Source organism: Haemorhous mexicanus, chromosome 7 (assembly GCF_027477595.1).
Source record: "Haemorhous mexicanus isolate bHaeMex1 chromosome 7, bHaeMex1.pri, whole genome shotgun sequence".
In the NCBI taxonomy this organism is placed as follows: domain Eukaryota; kingdom Metazoa; phylum Chordata; class Aves; order Passeriformes; family Fringillidae; genus Haemorhous; species Haemorhous mexicanus.
In genome coordinates, this window is record NC_082347.1 from 37,312,211 (window position 1) to 37,335,548 (window position 23,338).

A 23,338-nucleotide genomic window follows, 5' to 3' on the forward strand; every position below is an offset into this window, starting at 1 on the left:
AGTGCTGTAGATGAGCTACCACACTCCCAGGGCAGCAGACAGTCATGACACTGTAGTGGTCATTTTCATCTTCCAGCCATGGAGACTCTGGTTTCAAGGAGTCGGGACCTCAGGAGATCATCTAGCTCTTTCTCTTGCCTCAGGGAAGCTGGGACTATATATAAATTATTCCTGAAAACTTGATCACTACTGCTTCCCTGTCCAATCATGTGGCATGTTTATTGAGGTGGTTTGTGCCAACTATTAATAGATCCAAAGATAACTTTTCCTTTTCTGAGCATTAGTATCTTGAGGCAGGAAGAGTCTGAGTCCTGATACTGAGTGTGATGGCCTTTGTGGTTTCCATCCAAAAGTAATTTATTTTATCAAGTGATTTTTTTTTTATTTTTAAATCCATTATTCAAACATATTTCCTCTATTTATTTTTGCTTTTTGTATTGAAGGCCAAAACTTTGTTGCTTTGCATCAGCATCTTAACAAGGAAACCAAAGAGTCATAAAGTACCCATCATATCTGCAAAATGAAAGCAAAAAGTTGCAATACATAAATGAAACTTGAGTCTTCTCGAAGATCCAGCACAAAAGGCTTTTCCATAGTGGACTCTTCAGGGCAGGAGTGAGGAAGTGTTTCCCACCATGTTGCCCAGCCTTGTCTTCAGAGCTTACTTCAGGAGCTAACAGCATCACCACCAGGAAATACACTGTCTTTGTTCATTTACTCATAGGAAAACCCTCTGGTGTCACCCCACGTCAGCCTTCCCCTCCTGGATGTTTGTGCCCTTTTGCATTTTTGCAGGCACATATCATAGCTCCCATTAATCATCATCCATCCCATATTTCCATGTTCCATTTTGTAATAATTTCCCATAAATCAGACCTCATTTTGGACTGAAACAGAGATGAATAACAAATAATTAGGAACAGGGGCAGCTGGCTTTCTGGGAAGCTCCCCAACCCATAGTTCCCATATAACATAGCTGCTCCTGGTGTGTTTTTTCTGTGAAAAAATCCAGTCTTTCTAGGAAATGCTCCGTGCTTGTTGTGGTTATGCCTCGTACTCCACTGATGTACATGCCTGTTTTCCCTGACAAGTGCAGTCATGCATCCAGAGATGTGACTTGAAGTGCATTCAAGTCAGCAGTGTTGGATGGGCCCTCAGTGCTGTGCTCCTCTGTCACTCTGTCAGTGCCCTGCTTGTCTGCATTTCCCACAGACTTGTCTTCCCTGATGCCTTTCATCCCTGCAGCTCCCATTTTACCCTGCACAAGGGGTCTCTGATGGGATGGTGTAAGGGAGACAGAGCCAAACTCTTGGTTTGGTGTCCTGCAACAGGACAGGAAGCAAAGGAAACAAACTGAGGCACAGGAGCAGTTCAGTTCCCTCTGAACATTAGGAAACATTTTTCCATGGTGAGGGCAGCCAAACAGTGGAGCAGGTTGCCCAGAGAGGCTGTGCAGTCTCCACTTGGAGACAGCCAAAACCCAGCCAGACAAGGTCTGGAACAACCTGCTCTAGGAACCTCTGCTTTGACCTAGGATAAGGACTAGAGGGATTGGACTAAACCATGTCCAAATGTGCTTCCAGCCTCAGCTGTCGCATGTTTCTGATCTCCATTCCCTTTTCAAAATGTCACTCCAACTAAGTAAAAGGTAACAGGTTCTATTTTCCTTAAAAGCAATTTTTTCCTGTTCCTCACTTACCATCAGGAGCTCTGTCATCATACAGCTACTCCTGCCTGCTGCCATCCCTCCTTTCTGCTTTCATCCCATGGAAATCAGCATTATGGCACCTTAAAGTTTATCAGTGCCCAAGGATGACTGCTCTTTCATCTCTCTGCTCTCATTTAGTAATTGACCAAAGCATTGCTTTTCTGTTCTCTAAAAATGGATTAAAATAATATGTTTACTTCAGTGTCAGAGCTGAACTTTATCTAGGTGATTCCTTAAACTGCCTGATCATCTGGGTCAATGGAAATGGTTTTAGCCTTCCCCTTGTCTCCTTTCATGAGTGGCAATATTTTGTTTTCCTTACTTCTATAATTTTAGGACTAACATCTTAGAACTTGGAATTATTTATTACATGGTATGATCTGGAGATGAGATGAACTGACTGATCACATGAAGATAAAACAGTGCTTTGGGGACTTTTGGCTTTTTTTAGCATCCTCACAACAGTTGTTTCTTTTTGTGAAGGAAGCAAAACAAAGTCATGGAAAAAAGTCTCAGACATTGTAGAGTTTGAATCCCCAGTGGGGATCAAATGAGTGACATGAAAGTATCAGAGAGCTCTTTGTATCAAGACCTTGATGGAACCTTACTGCTGCTACTCAAAACTCTCTTTGAAAGTCCTGTTCTAGTCATGCTGTGCCCATGAACTCTGTTGACTAAACCCTAAATGTCCAGTGTCAACTGGAGCCTTTTTTGCCAGAACTCACAGCTCTGCTGTTTGGCATTAGCTTCATGCATAGTTGGGTGGCCCAGGCCATCTCCAGATTTGAAACTGTGAATTATCTGCAGGCTCTACTGTAGAATTACATTTAAATTACATTTGATGGGGTCCCTTGCACTGCTGTCCCAGGAGGGCTTGTCATCAGCCTGATGGAGTTGCTTTTGTTCTGCTCTCTATTCATATTAAATAAACCCTTTGAAGCTGAATTAAACAGAAGTGTAGAGATGACTTATACTGTTGTTATCTCCATTTTCTTTTCCATGTCAAGATTCCCAAATGGGATGCATATTTCAGGCTCTTGCATGGGTTTACTCTTGCAGAAAGCTTCTGGGGCTGCAGGAATGGTGAAAGACTAATTATTCCTTGGTGAAAGGAAGGAGTCTCCTTTCTGGAAAATATTCTAGTCCATGCTATCTCTTGATATCCACAACAGAAGCCAGGAAGAATGTCTGGTTTCACCTGTTGCTATCTCTAGAGCTGGCTGCATCTACAGCTTTTCAAATTCCATTTATTTCTAGCATTTTTCCCCATTGTGACTCTCCTGGGACTCTCAGGAGACTGCAGCTGCTCCCCTGCAGCCGAGTTTTGCAGGAGAATCCCCTCCTTTCCCTGTCCTTTCAGTCCCAGCCTATTCCCAGTGGCCTGTTCCCTTTTGTGTCTTTCAGCCAGCAGTGGCCAGCCACCCACAACCAACTGCATTCATGCTCCAGAAACTTCCTTCTTGCATCTGAAGTTACTGAATACTCCCTTGTTTGTCATGGAGGAGCCCAGGAATCCCCAGGCAGCCTCTTTCTGTCCTCAGCTACCCTTTTCTCTGACCGCACACTCCAAACATCTTACAGCCTGACAAGGGCAAATTCACAGATCAGCTTGGTCTCCCCACTAAGCCCAGGATCCAGACTGCAGATATGGGAAATAACCTCCTTTTCATCCCTTCAGGGCTGACTTGAGGGCAGAGACTGCAGAGGTCTCCTCTATCATCTCCAAGCAAGTCCAAATCTGTCCCTTCCTACCACCACTTGCTCCTCAGCTGTTCCTCAAAGGTGCAAGGCATCATTTCCAAAAGTATTCCAGAGCCAAGGGTACTAAAACTGGTCTTTCTGCTTTCAGATTCTTCTTTACAACTGTCAGCAAAGTCACATTGACATGAGAATAAAACTTTTGATTTCTTTGCCCAAGCAGAATAGAGCAAGCCTGATTCTGACGAAATTCTAAAGCTACCATCTTCAAATAGGCTAGAGCATAAAACTGAGATTTTAAAAAACCCAAAAAACTAAAACAACCTAAAAACAACCCCAAAAAACCCAAAAAGCTCCTCAAAAATCCTCATCTCAGGACCATGACAACTCAAAGTCTCATGCAATTATTTGAAAGCAAAGCATCGCTCTTTCCTTCTAGCAGGGAAAGCAAAGTCCAGAGAAGTGCTCTGAGACAGATCTTTTGCAGTGAGTCAGCTGGATGTGGTACAGTACCATGTGAGTCTCTCTGCTCAGAGAATGGCAAGGCATACAGATGTTTCCTCAAGTCTTTTTACATTTATGGATCAGCCACTTGTGATCACAAGTCAGCCCAGATGTCACCAGCTTGGCAGCATCAGAGGCAGAGGAAAGTGTGGGGAAGAAAGGGCTGTAGCTCTTTGGAAGCTGAGCATTGCTACTGTGGCCAGCACCAGTGGCTTTAAACCCATTCCTCTGACCATTCAGTCTCCTGCTATTGTTGCTGCTGCTGAGGCAGAAAGACCTGAGCAGAAAAATCTTCTGTCTACAAACCCCTTCACCACCATTTCTGGCTTGGCTGCTGCCACTGCAGCTTGCTCTGGCCGGGTTGGAGGGTGGCCTCTGCACCATGGGACACACAGATTGCCAAAGCCATTTGCCATCTCAGGCTGGATATGAGGCCCCAGCAGCAAAGAGGCAGAACTGAGGTGGCTGCTGGAAGTCAGATCAGAAAACCACCAATGCCCAGCTGGCAGAAATGCCCAGTGGTAGCAGAGCGTTCAGAGAAGCCTGAAGAGCTGTGACACTGTAAACCCCTGGCAGGGACAAGAAACCCCAGCTCCAGCCAGGCACCAGAGGAAAGAGCACAACATGACATGAGCCACAAACAATTCCCAAGTTCCCCCTGGGTGAGGTGAGGCAGCTGAGCTGGGCTGCTGCCTGGGTGGATGAGACAGAAGGTGCTGGGGCACACAAGCCCCGAGCTGGGCACGCAAACCCTGAGCTGGGCACACGATCAGCTCAGGATTTGTGCACCCAGCATTCCCAGGCAGCCTTGCCCCAGAGGGAAACCTGCCTGGCTCCCGGTCCTGCTCCTGCAGGGATGCACCCGAGAGCACGGGACTCCTCCCCAGCCTTCCCAAAGGTGTTTGCATCCTATCACCCGCAGCTGGGGCGGTCCCGGCGATCTCCCGGGGGTGCTCCCGGTGCCAGTGCCAGCCGGCTCAGAAAGCCCAACCCAGCCCCTGCCTGCCTGCCGCCGAGCCCCGGTGGGCTTTGCTGATGCTTTGCTGATGCTTTGCTGATGCTTTCGGTGCCATCACCGAGCACAGCCCACCCGGGCAGGGCTGAGCGCTGCTTCTGGCCCGACTGCGGGCCAGCGAGGCTGGAGCCAGCGGCGGAGGAGCGGCGGGAGCGCTCCCGTGCCCCGTACCCCCGAGCAGCCCCGTGCCCGGGCAGCACTCCCTCCCATCCCCCGGAGCAGCCCCGTGCCCGGGCAGCGCTCCCTCCCATCCCCCGTACCCCCGAGCAGCCCCGTCCCCGGGCAGTGCTCCCTCCCATCCCCGGAGCAGCCCCGTGCCCGGGCAGCGCTCCCTCCCATCCCCCGGAGCAGCCCCGTGCCCGGGCAGCGCTCCCTCCCATCCCCCGGAGCAGCCCCGTGCCCGGGCAGCGCTCCCTCCCGCCCGCCCCGCCGCTGCCCTTTCCTCTGCTGCCTCCCGGCGGCACGGCCCGAGCGGCTCAGCATCGCCCAGGGAACCGCAGGAAGGTTTTTCTCGGAGAGATCCTTATCACCGTCCGGTCTAACCCTCTGCCATGAGCAGGGACGCCTTCCACTGGGGCAGGGTGTTCCAAGCCCTGTCCAGCCTGGAGCTGGGCACTTCCAGGGATCCAGGAGCAGCACAGCTTCTCTGGGCAGCCTGTGCCAGGACTTCATCAGCCTCAGGGAAGAATTTCTTCCTAATAGCCTATCTAAACCTGCCCTCCTTCAGTTTAAAGCCATTCCCTCATGTCTATTTGTGAGATGCCTTATCCAAGGTCCCTCTCCTGCTCTCTTGCACTGGAAGGTGCTGTTGAGCCTCCCCTGCTGAGTCTCTCCTCTATAAATATCACAGTGTTTCTGTTCATGGACTTGCTTATCTGATAGAGCAAAGATGCTGAGTTCATTTGGTGGGCATTGCTCCTGCATGGGTACCCAGGAAACAAGCAGGACTTGCTGTAGCAGGTAGGGGCTGTGCACTGCCCTTCTCTGAAAACACACAAGGCAGAGCTGAGCATAATTACTGGGCACTGGCTCCATGGATGGGACCCCCCTTGAGTTCAGCAGGGAAAAGCCCATGAGTGTAAAGGGCTGGTTCAATGTGTCATGTGATGCTCTGGAATGTAGTGCAGTGGGTGAGGGAAACACAATTTGGCATTTTTGGTTTTTCCTAAGCACCCGTTCTTCTGAGGGGAAATTATTCTTACAAACGTAAAAAACAAAACCAAAAGCACATGGAACTTATGAATGTAAATCTTTATATGTAAGTAATATATAAGAAAGTAACATCTTTATATGTTACTAGGGTATGTCAGATCTCCTCTTGAAAGTGTTCACTGAAAGCAGGCAAAAGAAATGGTCTGTACTTTGATTGTAAATACTTTACAGCAGGTGATTTCTGAGGATTTCACCAGCATGTAGAACAGTGCAGCACTAATCCATTTAACTTCAGCTTTTAAGGAACAAGCAGATGCAACTCCCCTCTGTACTTCCCTATGGGCACATTCAAACACAAGTGGAGACAAAAATATCTTTGTGGAGCTCTTGCTTTTTCTGACAGCCTCACCATTCCTGTTGGCACGTTTCAGCTCCTCACCAAAGACGTGAAGCAGCGGCTGGGATGTCAAGGGGAAGGGGCAGCAGAAGTGAAGAGACACCCCTTTTTCAAGAGCATGAATTTCAAGCGGTTAGAAGCAGGAATGCTGGATCCTCCCTTCGTGCCTGATGTAAGTACGATTGCAAGAACCCCCGGTGGCCTCTTTTAAGAGGTTTGTTTCTAAAATAGCTTCTCTCTCTCTCAGGGCTGTCATCGCTCTGTGCACAGGTTGCTACCCCAGGAAGGTGTGATAAGTGATGGGGATGGAGTGGGGAGGCTGGGAGGAAGAGGAGAGAGGGCTCTGTGGGCATGGGGATGCAGGCTGGTAGTCTGAGGCTTGATCCATTCCCACTCCTTTTACCACAGTGTTCCTGTACGGCACTGGGAACACTGATCCATGGCATTACTGTGAAAATAAGTGTGCTCAGAACCAGGTGGTGCTTGGGACAATGAGCAGTGAAAGCCAAATCTGTGCATGCAGGTTTATAGAGGTGAAACCAGAAACACAAAGTCCAGGGCTCTCTAGAACTGGATCATCATGAGAATAGTAGTTTGCTACAGAGAGTCTGAGCCAGGCTCAGCTATCAAGTGTCACCTCAAGCAGAGAAGGTGACTTGGACCTTAGAGAGCATTTGGGGCACAGAATCCAACACTGAGTCCTTGATTTACACACCAGGCTCACACATACCGAAAGGTTTTGTTGCACTGGCAGCAACAGAACTTTTTCCACCCTTTTGTGGTATCAGTTTCTAGCCCAGTGCGCAGAGTTATCTGATTATTTCCCTCCTGCAGGGCTCTCTTTCTGGCTGGAGCTTCTATCCTTAAAGTCCCCATATGGTTCTAAGTAAACAGTGCCATTTTAACATATTAAAGAGAGTAACATCTTGGCAGCTCCCATTCCCGTTGCTGCAGGCTCTACCAAACCAAAGTGGTTTGAATGCTACAAAAGTTTACTTTAGTTGCTCTGGTTTTGCTTTACATTTTACTATGCAGCCTAGTTATTCCTGCCAATTAGCCTGTGGTGTTACGACCTGCTTTAGTGGGAAGAAATAAGAGACAAGCTACTATTTCTTTCTGATGTAGAAAATTGTAAAATTCTGGGCTCAAATTTGGGATCCGCCAGAGTGCATAAAAACTGTGGCACGTAAGGCCTAGAAGGCACCTCTTAGAGACATATTTGCAAAAGCAAAGGCACAGACATTTTTATGGCTCTTTATTGGGAGCTCAAGAGCTGCCCCTGATTTAATTTATTTGGCACTTCTTCCATAGATCTCCCAGTCTTTACTGAAGTCAGCTGAATCACCCAAAGCTACATAGCCAATGGCAGAAGTTGTTATCCAAACCATGTCTCTCCATCCTCTTCTCTGTTACTCCATATCCACAAAAATGTTGTGGATTGCAGCTGTCAGGAATGCAGAGGGATACAGCCTTCAGCAAACAGGACTTCTGTCAGGAATTAGGTCCATTTGTTTGGTCACAGTGCTCAGATCCAGATCAATAAAGTGCTGCACAGTTGGACCCTTGGCTCTGCATTCCTGGAACCAGGGACACACAGTAGCATTCCACATGGGCTGGGGTTCAGGCTGGTCCCACAAGCCACCCCTCAATTACCCCTGCACACCAAAGGGTGGCTGTGCTGGTGGTGGGAAATCTCTGGGCACACACACTGCCTGTGATAGGCAGCCACTGATGGCTCTTTCTGCTCCCTGGGGCTGACTGCTGGGCTACGAGCTGAAAGTTCCATCACTGCAGAGAGTTTTGTCTCTGTCATCCCAGAAAAGTGAGTAGTTCAAAAAGGCAAAGCCATTTGACTGTTCCTTTGAAGAAATGCAGCCAAGTTAAAAGAGTTAATAGAGGTAATTCTGGGCAGCTTCCAGCAGCTGAGCTATTAATAAAAACAATGGAAAAATGCCAAACCTCCTCTGTTTTCTTTAGCAATTAGGATACATTTCTTTAAACTTCCATGCTGCAAACTCCACAGCTATCTGGGCAGGAAGGCACTTCTATCTGAGGCCTCTTTTCAGGGCTCTCTCCAGTGTGCCACTGGTAAACATTCTGGTTGTCTGTTGTCCCCTCTCTCAAAGAAAAGACTGCTGAAGGGTTCCATTTTTCTTTTCTGGCTCTTTCTGTCCTTTTCCTCTCACCTCTTAACCAGATGGTACATGGATGACTAAAACCCACTTTGACTGATGCTTTGAGGACTTTGGAATAGGAAGCTTAATGTGCTTAAAGTGAAGTCAGCCTTTGATGATAAACATGCAGGCAGAGCAAGCCTGGAGAAGGAGGATGCAGACACACACTTGTTAGACATTCTCACTTGACTGAATCTGTGAATGAAAGCACATGGTCCGACTCAGAAATATTTTTCCTCTTGTCATTTCTCCTTTTTTTCCTGCTGACATAGCCCAGAGCAGTGTACTGCAAGGATGTGTTAGACATTGAGCAGTTCTCCACAGTGAAAGGAGTTAACCTGGACCAAACAGATGACGATTTCTATTCCAAGTTTTCCACAGGATCAGTGTCTATTCCATGGCAAAATGAGGTAAGGATGTACCATAGCAAAATTACTGCAATAAACCCCATAGCATAGACAGTTTAAGAGGAGCTCTATGTTCCAGTAATATATAGCTACTGGACAGCTTGCCAGACTCTAATGCTTTCATGAGTTACAAATGGCCTCTTTCAAGATCTGTAATGTACCACAGATGTCAGGTTCAGGTGACTGTATCTGTTGGCTCTGTGTGTTTGTGTAAGTTGGCAAGGATCCTACTGTACTTCCTCCTCCTGGACTTCTGCAGAGGTGTTTCGACAGCTCTCAGCACCTTCTGAGGTTCAGCTGGAAATCCTTAAGGGAAGGATCCTCCACTGGTGACCCTGCTGTCACCCACTGTCTGCTGGCAGTCCCCAGCAGCTCACTCTGGACCCTGAGCTCCTCCAGCATTTCCATGTCTGGGTCTTTGTTTCTGTTTGGTATCAAAGCACAGCCAACAGTGGATTTCAGAACCCATCTCTGCATCAAACAGCAGATCCACTTGGGCAGAGGGCTGCTAATAACTGGGGTTTTGTAAGTGTGCCTGTCTTTGCCTGGTATTCTCTACAATGCCAGAGGAAAGAACAGAAAGTCTTGTGGGGCAGCTTCTGACAGGTCTGATGTGCAGACATGCAGAGCAGACTCAGCCTCTGTTTTTCATACACTCTGTTTGGCCTCTACAGACACCAGCAGGAATCCAACTGTTAACTCTCCTCACACGCTGCTGACTTTGAAGAGCCTAGCACTATTGGAATTTATTTAGTGCAGATGAATAATTCCCTTTTTTTAATTTCTCTCTCTATATATATTCCACTAGATGATAGAAACAGAGTGCTTCAAGGAGCTGAATGTATTTGGACCAAATGGTACTATTTCACCAGACCTAAACAAAAGCTACCCCCCAGAGCCACCCAAGAAAGGATTGCTACAGAGAATATTTAAGCGACAGGTGAGATCTTTGATGACTAAGACCAGGAAACTCCTGGAGGTGCCTGTTTTCACAGCCCTGTTCTGGTGATATTTCTGCTAGGAGAAGGGCAGTTCATCTTAGAGAGGGCTGGCTCTCACATTTTTCTCCATATCTCAAGTTTTTCATCTACCTTGTGTGGTTTTTTTTTTGGTTTTTTTTTGTTTTTTTTTTTTTTTTGCCACCAGTGTTGCTCATGAGTTTTGTTTCCAGCAGGTGAAGACTTCTTACCCAACCTGTTTTTCAGTGGTATGCTGAAATGCCTTTTGAAATTGTTCTATGGTTTTAAGACATTCCTTGTGAAAATCCTTGATTTATGTGTTTAAAAAAAAGAAAAAAAGGAAAATGCACATTTTGAGGGAAGCAGTTGTGGCAGGAAAGCAAGATAACAAAGAAGAGAGCAGCCTGGATGAAACATGACGTGCAGCTTTCATGAGACACCATGGCACCACTTGCAAATGTCAATAACATTCTTAGACTGATCTATTTCTGTAGGGTTAAAGCCATGCCTGAGCATTGGCAGGTATTCTCTGTATTAGTCAGATTTAGCAGATACTGACATTTTGCAGTGAATTGATTTGGCTCCTGGAGCTAGAGTGAGTCTTCTTTGCTGCATTGCTCAAGCATTGCTGTGTTTCTGCTGACCTAGAGAGACTACAGGTAGGAAAATGAAGAATATTTTGCATCTGAAGATCTTTAAGAGAGAATTTTGCAGTCCAGCCAGTATCATAAAATGAACAATGTTGGATTAAAAATAAAACCATGGCGTATCATGGAAATCTGATTGTCATTTTCTTCCTTTTCCTACAGCATCAGAACAATTCAAAGAGTTCTCCAAATTCAAAGGCCAGTTTAAATCATCACATAAATTCAAATCACGTAAGTTCAAACTCCACTGGAAGCAGCTAGTTCCAACTCAGTCCCATGAAACAACATGTTGCATCCTTCCACTATAATCTCTGGAGCTTCTGTGGATGAGAGAGCCTCCACCGTTGAGTGAAAAGAAAGAAAATCTGGATCTCCCAAAATGGAGATTTTCTATCCATTCCTTCCAGTGGAGCCTCACATTTTAAGAAGAAATTTCCACTCAGGTCTGTTTTTGGAGGTGGCACTCAAGACTGTGTGAATCAAATTTGTCTCTTTAGAACATTGCAATAGAAATTCAATGAACATGACTACTTGCACGTATTTAAATAGCATCATACTAGAACTGAATTTTGTCTTTATTATTTTTAAAGAAAAGTTTTGTAAATTTCTCTATTGTCTCAGTTTACATTTTGTACATTTGTATTTAAATGAAAGTCAGACTTTGGAGGTGTATATTTTCCAAGCAGCAGCTGTAAAGCCATGTGTTTTAAGACATTTTTTTAAAAGAAACAAAATGTGACTCAAGACTTCCAGAGCCTCAAACGAGAAATCATTCTTTTTAGCAATTCTAGAAAATTCTTCATAAATCACTTTATCACACGGGGGTTTATTGACATGCATTTTTATGGAACAGTTTATTCTTAATTATTTTACATCTGTATATTTGGTTTACAGCAACACTGCATACATTTCTCCTCTTCATTAGTTTGTAATGTCTCGCATTAAATGCTAAAAGACAAGATTTTGATGCATTCAAAAATGCTACTTGCTATGCTGATGGTTTGTGATGTCTTGGGACCAGCACAGCTGAGGTTTGCACTTCTGTTGTTGTTCCATCAAAGGCTTTTTAGTTAGGAAGGGAGCCCTGTTTCAGGCTCTTTTCCTTCACTAGTGTTTGTGCTGTTTCTAGGACAGGCAGAACAAAGCTGAGGGAGAGGTGGCCAGGAAAGCAAATGTCCATTTCTTTTTCTTGGACTTCAAACCTGCCCCTGCTGAAATGAGAGCAAAACTCAAAGTGTTCTCCATGCTGCAGACAAAAGCCCAAGGTCTTTCCACAGCTGCCCATATCAAAGAGGCAGCAGGAGGGAAGTTCAGCAGTCTGGTTTGTGCCAACCATGAGATTTGTGACAGCTTTGCAGAGCTGAGCTGTGGAAGTTCAGGGTGGGATCTGAGCTGCTTTTGGGTAGCAGCAGAACCCACAGGCTGTGCCTGCACTTAAAATACTTCCATGTGTCATGCAAACACCCCGACACATCCCCTCAATTAGATCCTCAACTGAATGAAATGCCAGTATGAAATAATAACTCCCTCTTCCAGCTCCATCATTCTTTGTCCAGCATCCTTTAACCATTGACAAAACTCTGTCCCCACTAGGATGAGCAGGATCAGGCAGGATCAGTAGCAGTACCTCAGCCATCAGAATCAGGCTCTTCTCAAGCATTTCACTCTTATTGTTAAGAACACCAGACCAGAAAATATGGTTCCTTCCCTTCCACAGGAACTGGAAAACCTTTGTGCCCACAACTGCAGCCCGAAGTGTTCTGTAGAGTGTGCTGGTTCCCCATACTCCTTGCAATGCTTGCTGGACTATCCTGATTTTTTTAAGCCTTTGGGTCATCAGGAGCATCTGAAAGCCACCCTGGTGTGTCTAAAATCCAGTTAGCCAGTAGTGGAGCTACCCCAGGGTCCAAGGAAGCCATGTTCCAGTGGGAGTGTTAATAGCCATGTGCATGTTCTGTGTGGCCAGTGCTGAGGGGGAAAAGGATGAAGGTTAGTGGTGGGAAATCCCCGAGTGAGAAACACACAGGAATGACATAGCAAAGCAGCTTGAAGTTGTGAGACAGAGAGACAGAGCAGGGACTTGCATAGAGCAGCTGACAGAGAAGAGTCAAGACAGGGAGATGAGGCTTCAGCCACTCTCCCATGTCAGATGGTGGCATTGCAGATCTTGTAGAAGATGCAGGGTTTTAGAGATGTTGCTAATTTGACATGAGAAATACCAGCAAATCCCTAACTGAAAGCTGGTGAACAAATTGCAAATGTTGATTATATCTTTTAGATGCTACCAGCCTTAACCTGTGGTGGATGACATTTTAGGGACAAGAGGGAATGACAGCATTTGTCCCTTGTCCTGCTCTCCTTTCAGCCAGGACAGTGCTGACTCAGCAGCTCTGGGACTCTGGCAGTGGGGGCTTAGGGGCAGTGCAGAGTCCTGGAAGGGTGAGAGCATTCATTCTCCCTGGATACCTGCAGGATGTTATGCTAGGGCTGGATATCCTCAGTTCTCATGGCATGGAAGAAGGATGCTGGTGTGCACCTGGAGGCATCAAGCCTGGGATGGAGCCCCTCTGAATCCCACCTCCTTGGAGCAGTGAGAGAGGAAGGGGAGAGACAAAAAACACCACCAATAGAGAGAGATTTCATCCCTGCAGTGTCTCAGTCCTACAAACTACAAACTGTATTACCAAGCTGAGGCAGCAGAACTTTTCAGCACCCAGCCCTGGAAGGCTTAAAATCCATCAGAAGTGCTAAGGACCAGTCCTAGGGATCTCCTTGTCGTGGTTTGCCTACAACAACAAGAGCTGCAGGATTTCTTTTGTATTCCTTTTTATTTTTATCGGGATTTTTTTGTTCAATTGTTTCAGCTTACCTTGCACTCAAAGCTGGAGTAGGAGCACAGTCCTTGCACTTCCATTGTGTGACCAGGTGCAGTTGGGGCCCAGAACTCAGGGCTGAAGCCCTGTCAAGGCAGTGCCCTGCACAGCCAGGCTTCCACAGGCATTTGGCCATTGGCTCCATTGAGTCAAATTTAAAAACCAATGGGAACTTTGAAAAAAACTTAGTTTTGTCATACAACCTTGGAGAGCATTTGCAATAAGAATTTTAGTATTTTGAGAATTTTGAGGTGGGTTTGCAGGTAGCAAAGGAGAAGAAAGGAGTATTTCTGTAACAGCTTTCCAGACTGATTCATTTTCTTTATCTTCCCTTCAGTTACCATCCAAATTCTTTCCAAAAAATGCATATGCTCAAATCTGGTTGCTTGTTTTAAATAGACAGATGAGCAAACTTAGCTCTTTTTGAGAACCAGAAATCGTTTCCAATCTGATCCTGAATTATGCAAGCACGCCTTTTATTTTTAAATCTTTGTTGAGGAGTCTGATGAACACTAATTAGTTGACAGACTTTCATGAGTCAGGTGTTTGCTATTCATTTCCTAAAGTGTCTCAAGGTTCACTTGAGTCTTGTAGCATTTTTTCCCACTGTTGGATGTGAGGCTTTTTTAAAACAAATGAATAATGAAGGGAAAAAAAAATAACAAACTCTTAGATGTGCACTCTTGACCTGGATTATCTAAAAAGAGGTTTTTCACAAGAATGGCCATGACTCAGATGTTGTTTCTGAACAAAAACCTGCTTGTGAAGCTGGGAAAGGTGTGAAGATAATCAAACCAAGCAGGTAGAGCAGATCAAAGTGAGTGTTAGGGAGCTGCAGAATTCAATATCACAGTGTTCACCTGGCCCTGCTGATTAGGGACTCCTGGTTCCTGCCAGCTCAGAGACCAAACAGCTCTCCACACACACAGCTTGGTACCACCTCAATTTGCAGCCACCCCAGAAACTACAGCTGGGAGTGCCATCAGCAGCAGGAATCAAACTTGGCTGACCCAGTAAAGCCCCAGATTTGAAGACACTGATTCTTAAGGTCATTCACCCCAACCTCAGGATCCAGCTTGAATGCTTTGCTCACATTTCAAATCCAGCTGATCTCTTTCAGTGGCCGTGCCTCAACTGGAAAAACCAGCAGGAAATGACTCTGCATTAGTGGTAAATCCACAGGCAGGGTGAGGAAGACACAGAAGCTGTGAGCTCTGGAGGACAGGCTGTGAAGTCTCACAGTGTGTGAATCTTCAGCAGGGGTGCAGTGGCACCACACTGCTGCATCTTCTTCCTTGGGGTCACCATGTGTTGGTCAGAGCTTCTTCAGTGGCCAGGGGATTGCACACACAAAGGTCTGGCCCATGGTTCAGAGACAATGTTGTCCCTCTGAGGGTCAGAGGGGACAGCTGGATGGGGCAAGCAGGAATAACCCCAGCCTGCATGGACAGCATCCCCAAGGTCTGTGCACCCCAGCCTCAGCCAGGAGCTCCCTGCACAGGCTTTTGTGGAAGAGCAATAAATGCACAAGCCCAGAGCAGAGCTGCTGCTCCTCACCACCATCCATGCAGCAGGAACTGGCTCTGTTGTGAACAAGGTGTTGGTGTTTTCACCCCTGCTCCACAATTAGTTGTGACCATTGTTTTTTTCAGTTAATATTTGTCATATTCACTGGAGTTACTCGCTGCAGAGGAGATCATTCATCAGGCATTTCCCAAACAATCTTGGAAAGACTGGATTTTTCTTTGGAGGAACATCCTTTCTGTCTCGTGGCATGGGGACCATCTTCCATCATGTGGAAGGCTGCAGGAGCTCTGGAAGTCCACACTTCAAGGCTCTCCTGCCCAAGGATGGTCCCAGTCTGTCTCAGGCTGCAGGGAGGCTCATTTGGCAGTGAATTTTGGAAGAATCACTCTGTTCAGTGGCTCCATGGAAATCAGGAAGTTCAAGAGTTGTCTATCTCAAGCCTTTCACAAATATGACCTTTAACTTAAAGTAATACTAAAGATTTAGAGTAAGGAGAATAATTACTAAGGAGAATAATTACTAACACCCTCATGCTAAAGTTAAGAGAAAGTCTGCATCAATTTAAAACATCTCTTCTGTGTGCTGGGCAGGACACCCTTCCTTTTATACCAAATAATATTGGAGTGCTGGCTGGTAATAATTGTCTTTCTTTAAATGCAAAAACCAAAAAGATAAAGTAATTGGTTCCGAGAATTTTTCAATTATTTCCTTTGGGGAAAATAAAAAATTTCATCAAAGAAGGTGAAAGCCAACAATATGCTGCAGTATTATGGGCTGACCTCCCCCAAATGTCTCTGTGATAATACAAATACAATCTGCTGCAGTTGGATCAGCTAAGCTGGTGTACTGACAAATGGGCTTTATGAAAGAAGCAATTTTAAACAGATTGCTGCCTATTCATTAACATGAATATTACTGCTGGCACGTATGTATTCTCCTTGCTTTATGTACTGGAGCCAGGAGTGATGGTTTGTATTCCTCTCCTGACTGTGTTTTTCTTCACTGCCCTGGGCAAACCTCTGTGCAATTTTGTTTTCCCATTCCCAAACACGGAGGGATGCTCTCTGTCTGTCAATGGAAAGCACTTTGGAGTCTGTGCATAAACCAGATCAGTATCAAGTCTTTGTATTATTATTTAAATGAAATAGGCTTAGTATAGCTGCTCTTTATTTACATGACTAGTGAGACACTCTCCTAAATTAGGACTCTTTTCTTACTGGTTTGTCTTAGCTCCTTAGAGATACTGAAACAGAACAAACTGCACTTCTGTAAGACATCTCCAGCAGACAAAGAGGTGACAGTGCAAATGTTTTAAGTATTCATTTCTTGCTGAAGAGCTGGCCAGTAAGCGTGGCATTCACATGGAAACACTTCCTCTGTTTTTAGAGTGGAGATAAATAGTTATGAGGAAGGGAGCAAAACAACATCCCTCGGTTCAACTTTTTTTGGCCGAGCCTGCAGAGGATTCCCTGGGCAGCCACGGGGTGAGGTGCTGTGTGCAGTCCCAGACGTGGCTCTGGGGCAGACTGGGTCTGGAAGCAAAAGAGGCAAAAAGAGCAAAAGGGCCTGGGGTCAGTGGGCTCCAGAGGGGAACTCCAGGTTTTCTGGAGTGGTCCTGCAGAGAAGATTCACTCCCAGAGAAGAAACATCTCAGGTAGTGGCTGGATGGCAAATGTGTTTTCCTTTCTCATCACCCCACACGCAGCTGTTAGATATGTTAATTAGCAAGCTCAAACGAGTTGTTTCATGTGTATTGAATGCGGTCTCCCTTAATTGCATTTCTTTTAAACACTGGACACTCTTCTAAAAGACTGAACATTTTAGCCTTTTGAAGCTGAAAGCTGTAAAAACTTTATTTTGTGTTTCTGAGCAATGTAGATAGACCTAAAGATTTCATGAACTATCATGTGGTTGCCCATATCTGACTAATAATTAAATTGTAAAATTGCAGTTTCATATTAGGGTTAGTCTTTTCACCTGCTTTAAAAATTAAAAATCATATTTGGTATATAAACACACACAGAATATCCTTCTGATTGAATTTCAAGAGCATATCCAGGAGTAAATGTTTTTAAGCACTTCTAATACTGTAGTCTATAAGAGGAGCAGACACTTCTAAAGCAATGTTAAAAGTTGTCTTTCATAACTGAGTCAACAGATCATTTTTGTAATAAATTAAAGCAAGTGTTCTCAATTAGAAGAGCTAGTGGCTGTTGATATTGTAGAAAAAAAAGTCATTCTAATATCCAAAGGGTTAGGGGTGGGGAGGGTCTGTTTGGTTTTGTTTCTCTTTCCAGGGAGATCTTTAACATTGTTTGATGAAGCTAGTTTCATTTTGAGATTGTTACTGAAGATAAAGGCTTCTGTGTTCTATGGCTGCTTGGATTCTTCGTACATAATGTCCTAGTAATGTCACAGTGCTGCTGTATTTAGATCAAACCACTGTTTTGATTGGGGTTTTTGGCTTTTTTTTTTAATAAATTCCTTAATTTAAATACATGGAAACCATATGTTTTGCTTTAATGAGGCACTAATCAAACAGAGATTCCTCAGGTGCTTTTGATCCTGAAGAAGATCCAAAGAGGGTGGGATGCAGCCCATCTCTTCCTGGATGGCTTTGTGTGGTTTGTGTTTTCTGTCCCACCACAGAGATTGAAGGACCCAGCCTGAGGCTGGACCTCACTGTGTGCAGGTTCTGTTCTCAGCAGGTTGTGTTTCCCCTTCCCTCCCCTCCCCTCCCCTCCCCAGCCTCCCTCTGCACCAGCAGCCAGCACAACTTTTGCAGCTTTTGGGGTGAGTTCAGGTGACAAAATGCCAGCAGGGACACGAGCTGCAGAAGGCTTGAGCTCTGCCTTAAGTGAAGTGAGCACTGCCTGATTTTTGAGGCCCTGCTTTGCCTAAGCTCCAGCCAGACAGAGAGAATAAATTTACAGGAGGAAAACAACAACCAAGGGTGCTGTGCAGTGTCCCACACAGGAAGATCTAAAACAGAGATAAAGGGTGGCTGCAAAATCACCTGCAGGGAAGTGCTGGTGCACTGCTTTTCCTTCAAGAGGAGAAAGAAGAACTTTTCAAAGAGGCATAAAGAATATTTTTATGAGACTGCTAATGGCAAGCAGTGTCTGCATCAAGTTGCACGGAAGAACATTGAGAAAACAGATTATCTGCATGAAAGAAGCAGCTACATCCAACAGCTAAGCTCAGTAAAACCCAAGGTAATAGACTATATAAATTCAGGTCATGCATATTAGCACTTTCCAAACAAACCCAAGCCATTTTTTCACAAGGTTTTAACAATCTGAGAGGCTGTGAGATGAAATTTTATTTATTCTCTTAACAGCTCTTGGTGTTTTGTTCTTTTTTGTTTGTTTTTTTTTTTCTCTGTAACTTCATGACTTTTCTGTGCAGCAATATCTAGAAATGTTCCCTCCAGGGAGATTTAGTCTTCTTAGACTTTTCCACTATCTCTGACATGGGATGTGCAGCTTCTCAGAGGAAAGTCATGACACTATTTTGAAGGAAATCCAATTTAAAAGGCACGTCAACTTTTTATAATTCCTCAGGGTGCTTTACAGATGAAAAATACCATAAATGGGCCTGACTGTGAAATTTCAGGTCTATGGGGTCCTTCTGGGGGAGGAAACATTACAAGTTTCTGCCAAGTCAGAGTCTATTTTTTTGGGTTTTGAAATTCTGTTTCACATTTGGTATTCAGTAAAACTAAAAACTAAAGTTTAAATATGGCCTGTTAAAAACTGATGCTCTGAATTGTCTTGAGTGGAGAAGAGGAACTGCCCAGAGGCTGAGCAGCACGAATAACCCATTTACAGAGGCTTGGGTAAATCACAGAACCATAGAATCATTAGGATTGGAAAAGACTTCCAAGATCATCAGGTCAAACGTTTGACCAAACACCACCTTGTCCACTAAACCATAGCATTAAGTCATTTCTGGAACATTTCCAGGGACTCCACCACCCCCCCTGGGCAACCCATTCCAAAGCCTCACCACTCTTTCAGAGAAGAAAATTCCTGGTTTTCTGGTTGCTTTTTAATTACAGCTTATTGCTGCTAATTTTTTCTCAAGGAAACTTCGTTTTCCTTTGCTGTCAGCAAATGTCAGTCACACCCTAACAGTGCAAGTCTCCACATAGCTCTGTTCATTTAAATGGCAGAGATCTGCAGAGAGGCTCAGGATGCTCCAGACCTGCTAATCTGGGGTTATTGCAGTGTGACAGTCATTACAATATCAGGAGCAAAAAGGCAGGCAGTTTCCCTTTTCTGAAAAGCTTGTAGATGGGAAATGACTTGCAAAACCAAACTTCAAAAGGAGATATTCAAGTGTGCAAAGCCACATGTTTAAGAAATGAAAGAATTAAGGTTGCCATTAATACTGTTCCTCATGCACTGTTATTATTATGCCCTCACATAATACCATGTTATTATTGTGCATCCACTCCTAGAGGAGAAACTAACCTCTGGCAAACTCACAATGAAAACCAGATGCATCCCTTCAATGGCATCTGCTAATACACTATGAGTTTCAGACTTCCATTTAAATCTTTCAAAATAAAAATATTTTCCTGCAGGGAAAAATCTCACCTAATTGGCTGCTCCCTCCATTTGCAGCAGGAAGACAATTGGGAATTCAGGAAAATTCATTTGGCCTAAATATTTACTGTTTTCTCCCACACACAAAGGGCTGAGAGTTCTCAGTATCCTATCTCACTTATCTTAGATTACCTTGATCCCAGAATGGGGAAGAGGATGTGGAATGAGCCTTACACCTTTCCCTTCCCTTTTTTTAGGGGGGAAAGTCTTGGTTGTTTCCTGAGGGATGTGAGAAGTTCCTTAATTTGCCCTCCCCTTTCCTGATATCTTCAAAGTCTGAAGAACACAAACAAGAGTTGAGGAGGCAATGCAGAAGAAATATTTCTGCAAGCAGGTGTTGGGAAGAAGGAAAATGTGACCTGCAGAAGGGACAAGACACACCTTGGGGCAAATTTCACCAGGGCTGAAGAAACAGAGGAGCAAGAAGGGAAAAGTGATGGGGAGGAGTCAGACTGGAAGGGGCTGGGTATAGCCAGGGACATGGTTTACTTGTTAAATCACATTAAAACAAGTCTGAAAGCAAAGAGAGAAACATCCATTCAAACCACAACTATAATGAGGAATTTATTGCTGATGATACCACAGGCAGTAATAGATCTTTCTGGAAGCTTAAAATCATTGCTTCATTTGGGTCTGATATTCACTGTGGAATTAAACATTGACATTTCCCATAGTAAAAGGATTCAGCTGCAGCTGACATTTTATACTTACATGACCACGATAAACATTAAAACACAATAAACAATTTGAAGTTCAGATTACATTAGGAATTCCCTATGTGGTTCTTGTATTTACAGAAGGAAAGAGGGAAGGAGCCTTCTTTCATACTTAATTCCATCATTCTGACTTAAATCCAGCATTTTTTCCTCTTTGCCCCTGTGGTGGTTTTTGAGTCAAGGGGTTTTGAGTCTGCAAATAAAACCATAATGGCTGATCATATTTAAAAGTAGATTTTATGTCTGTCTGTGTTTGCCTCTTCATGCATCAGACTCTTGCAGTGATCCACCTCGTGATTACATGGCAACGACTGAAAATCAGTAATTTCTCATCAACTATTTGCATCTGTGTCAGAAATGTCACAGTAAGAACATAAATCAGTTGGGCTACACTGACATGATAAAAGCAAGGGGTTTAAAACAAGCAAAATAACGAGGCAGAATACAACAGCCTTTCCTCAGATTAATTAACACAAACTGCACAGCAGGAAACAAGCTGCTCCTCTGACACTAATCACCTTTTTTGAAGGCAACTTAAGTATTCTAGTAATACATGCATGTGTTCAGAACACTGCCGTAACTGCACCTATGGCTCAATCCTGCTGATTCTTTCCAGGAAATAACTGAAAACAAATATATGCAATGTTAATCAAGAACAATCCCAAAACAAGCCCCTTTCTGCACCAGAGGGGACTGAGCTGAAATCAGAGTGGTGCAGAACAGGACCCAACTCTTCCAGGACTGCAGGAAAACCTGTGACCAGCTCCAGCATCACTTCTGCACAAACGCTTCCAGAGGAGCAGCGATGGGCACTGTCAAAAGCTCCAAGAAGTCACCAGAGGAGAGCTTCAGGGCCTTCTGGATTTCCTGTTGAGCCTTGCACTCCATCCCCCTGTTGCTGTGCTGCTGTGCTGAGCTGCAGGGCTGCTCTCCCTCCTGGGCCAGCACCCGCGCAGCGCCGCAGCCGCTCCTGCGCCGGCACCCCCTGAGAGCCAGCAAGGGGCTCTGGTCCTTCTCTGCACATCCCCTGAGAGCCAGCAAGGGGCTCTGGTCCTTCTCTGCACACCCCCTGAGAGCCAGCAAGGGGCTCTGGTCCTTCTCTGCACACCCCCTGAGAGCCAGCAAGGGGCTCTGGTTCCTCTCTGCACACCCCCTGAGAGCCAGCAAGGGGCTCTGGTCCTTCTCTGCACACCCCCTGAGAGCCAGCAAGGGGCTCTGGTTCCTCTCTGCACACCCCCTGAGAGCCAGCAAGGGGCTCTGGTCCTTCTCTGCACACCCCCTGAGAGCCAGCAAGGGGCTCTGGTCCTTCTCTGCACACCCTCTGGCTTTCCTGCTGCACCTCTTGCTCTCGTAGCTCCCCAGCTCCATCAGCCTCTCGTGGAAATACTCCTGCAAGGGTTTGTCCTGGAAGCCAGGGCTGGTGGGCTGGTGGCCTCTCAAGCAGCCTCCAGAGGAGCTCCCCAGGCAATGGGGTAAGGAGCCCCTCCTTGGGAAGTCACTGAGCTGTGGTGGGGAGTTCTTCCCTCTTTGCAGGTCCTGGAAAATTTTGTTGAAGGTAGGATTTGCCAAATAACTTTTTGATAACTGTTTTAAAGAGAGGGGGAGGAAAAGGCAGGGTTGGGGGCAAAAAGAAGAAGGAAATCTGAATTAAAATATGTTGGCTTAAAAAGAAATAGGATCTAAGGTATAAGGTTCCATACAATAAACAGCTGTTGGACAATGTTTGAGATTCTTAATCCAACTTGCCTGAAGACCAAGCAGTTTGGTACCAATCCCTCTCTGGAACAGAAGTCCAGGGGGCTGAGGTTAATGTTGAGCATTTTTACCTCCAGCTGACTGTGACACAATTTATGTTGTCTCTGTGAAAATCTAACTTTTAGATTTCTCACTTGCCTGTATTAACAGAACTTTAGGTTTACTTTTTTCAAATCCCATGAGCTTGTAGCTGCTGTTTCCCAAGGCAAAACTTGATCCTACTTCTAAGAGATTCATTTCCCCCCCCACCTTCTTTAATCCCAGGTAACTGCTGAACTCAGTGTATTTTTACAAAAAATTGCAATTTTCACATTCAATATACATTCATTTCTACATCTTAAAACTATGAACTATTCAATATGCATTTATTTCTACATCTTAAAACTATGAAGTTTATTATTATTATTATCATCATCATCATCAGTATGCTTTTTTCTCCTCTTTTCCCATTGCAGGATGCTTCTCTCCTTTCCAACCAGTCAAATCAATACTCAAATTATTTAAATAGTAAAGAAAAACCTGGCCCAGCCCCCATTGATACACTTGGGCATCTTTAGGTTGATTTCAGGGGAACATCCATGTGATAAGTCCTTTTATTGAGTGGGAGATAAAATTTTGGCAGAAACTCACCATGTAAAAGTTACCTTCCCACAGTTTAATGTCCTCTGGGTTTTCAAAGTCCCTGCTCTGCCATTCCCACCTTTCTCTCAGGTACTCCAAGACACCCTGGCCTGTCTCAAGCTACCAGGAGCAACAGCTGGTTTCTGTACAGCGAGTTAGGCCAGACCATGGCCTTTTTCTCTGAAAACCTCAGCAGTCTGGCTTGAGAGAAGAACTGTTTTAGATTATATTACTGTTTCTAATCAATAAAAAGAAAGACTATACTGTGTGTAGATGACAGCCACAGCGGGGCCGTGGAACATTTTGCAATCATTTATTATTCCTGACAATGCCTTTGGTATTAAAAAAAAAAAAAAAAGCCATCACTCATGCAGTTTTTGACAATCTCTAATTAAGTCTAGATCCTCACTAAGGGTCCAGCCACAAATCTGGTTTGAGAGCCCAGCAATGTCTCAGTGGGGCACTCCATCATCAGCCCCTGGCACCCTGCCTGCTGCTAATGAATGAGCAACATTGAGCTCAAATGAGAAATAGTGGGTTGGACATGCCATGTAAACTGAAAAGCAATCAAGTTT

General features: G+C 44.9%; 1 protein-coding gene across 4 annotated transcripts in view; it reads left to right on the forward strand.

Moving 5' to 3' along the window:
• GRK5 (G protein-coupled receptor kinase 5) overlaps positions 1-17,556 on the forward strand; it is a 154,651-nt gene extending 137,095 nt beyond the window's left edge. For 3 of the 4 annotated variants that reach the window (XM_059852054.1, XM_059852057.1, XM_059852055.1), the window contains 4 exons: positions 6,509-6,646; positions 8,921-9,058; positions 9,864-9,995; positions 10,824-17,556. In XM_059852054.1, the coding sequence (XP_059708037.1) occupies positions 6,509-6,646; positions 8,921-9,058; positions 9,864-9,995; positions 10,824-10,922 (507 nt within the window). In that variant the 3' untranslated portion in view covers positions 10,923-17,556. Of the gene's footprint in view, positions 1-6,480; positions 6,647-8,920; positions 9,059-9,863; positions 9,996-10,823 lie in introns of those variants that run through there. The other variant, XM_059852056.1, reaches the window with a different exon arrangement.
• The last annotated feature ends 5,782 nt before the right edge of the window (positions 17,557-23,338 follow it).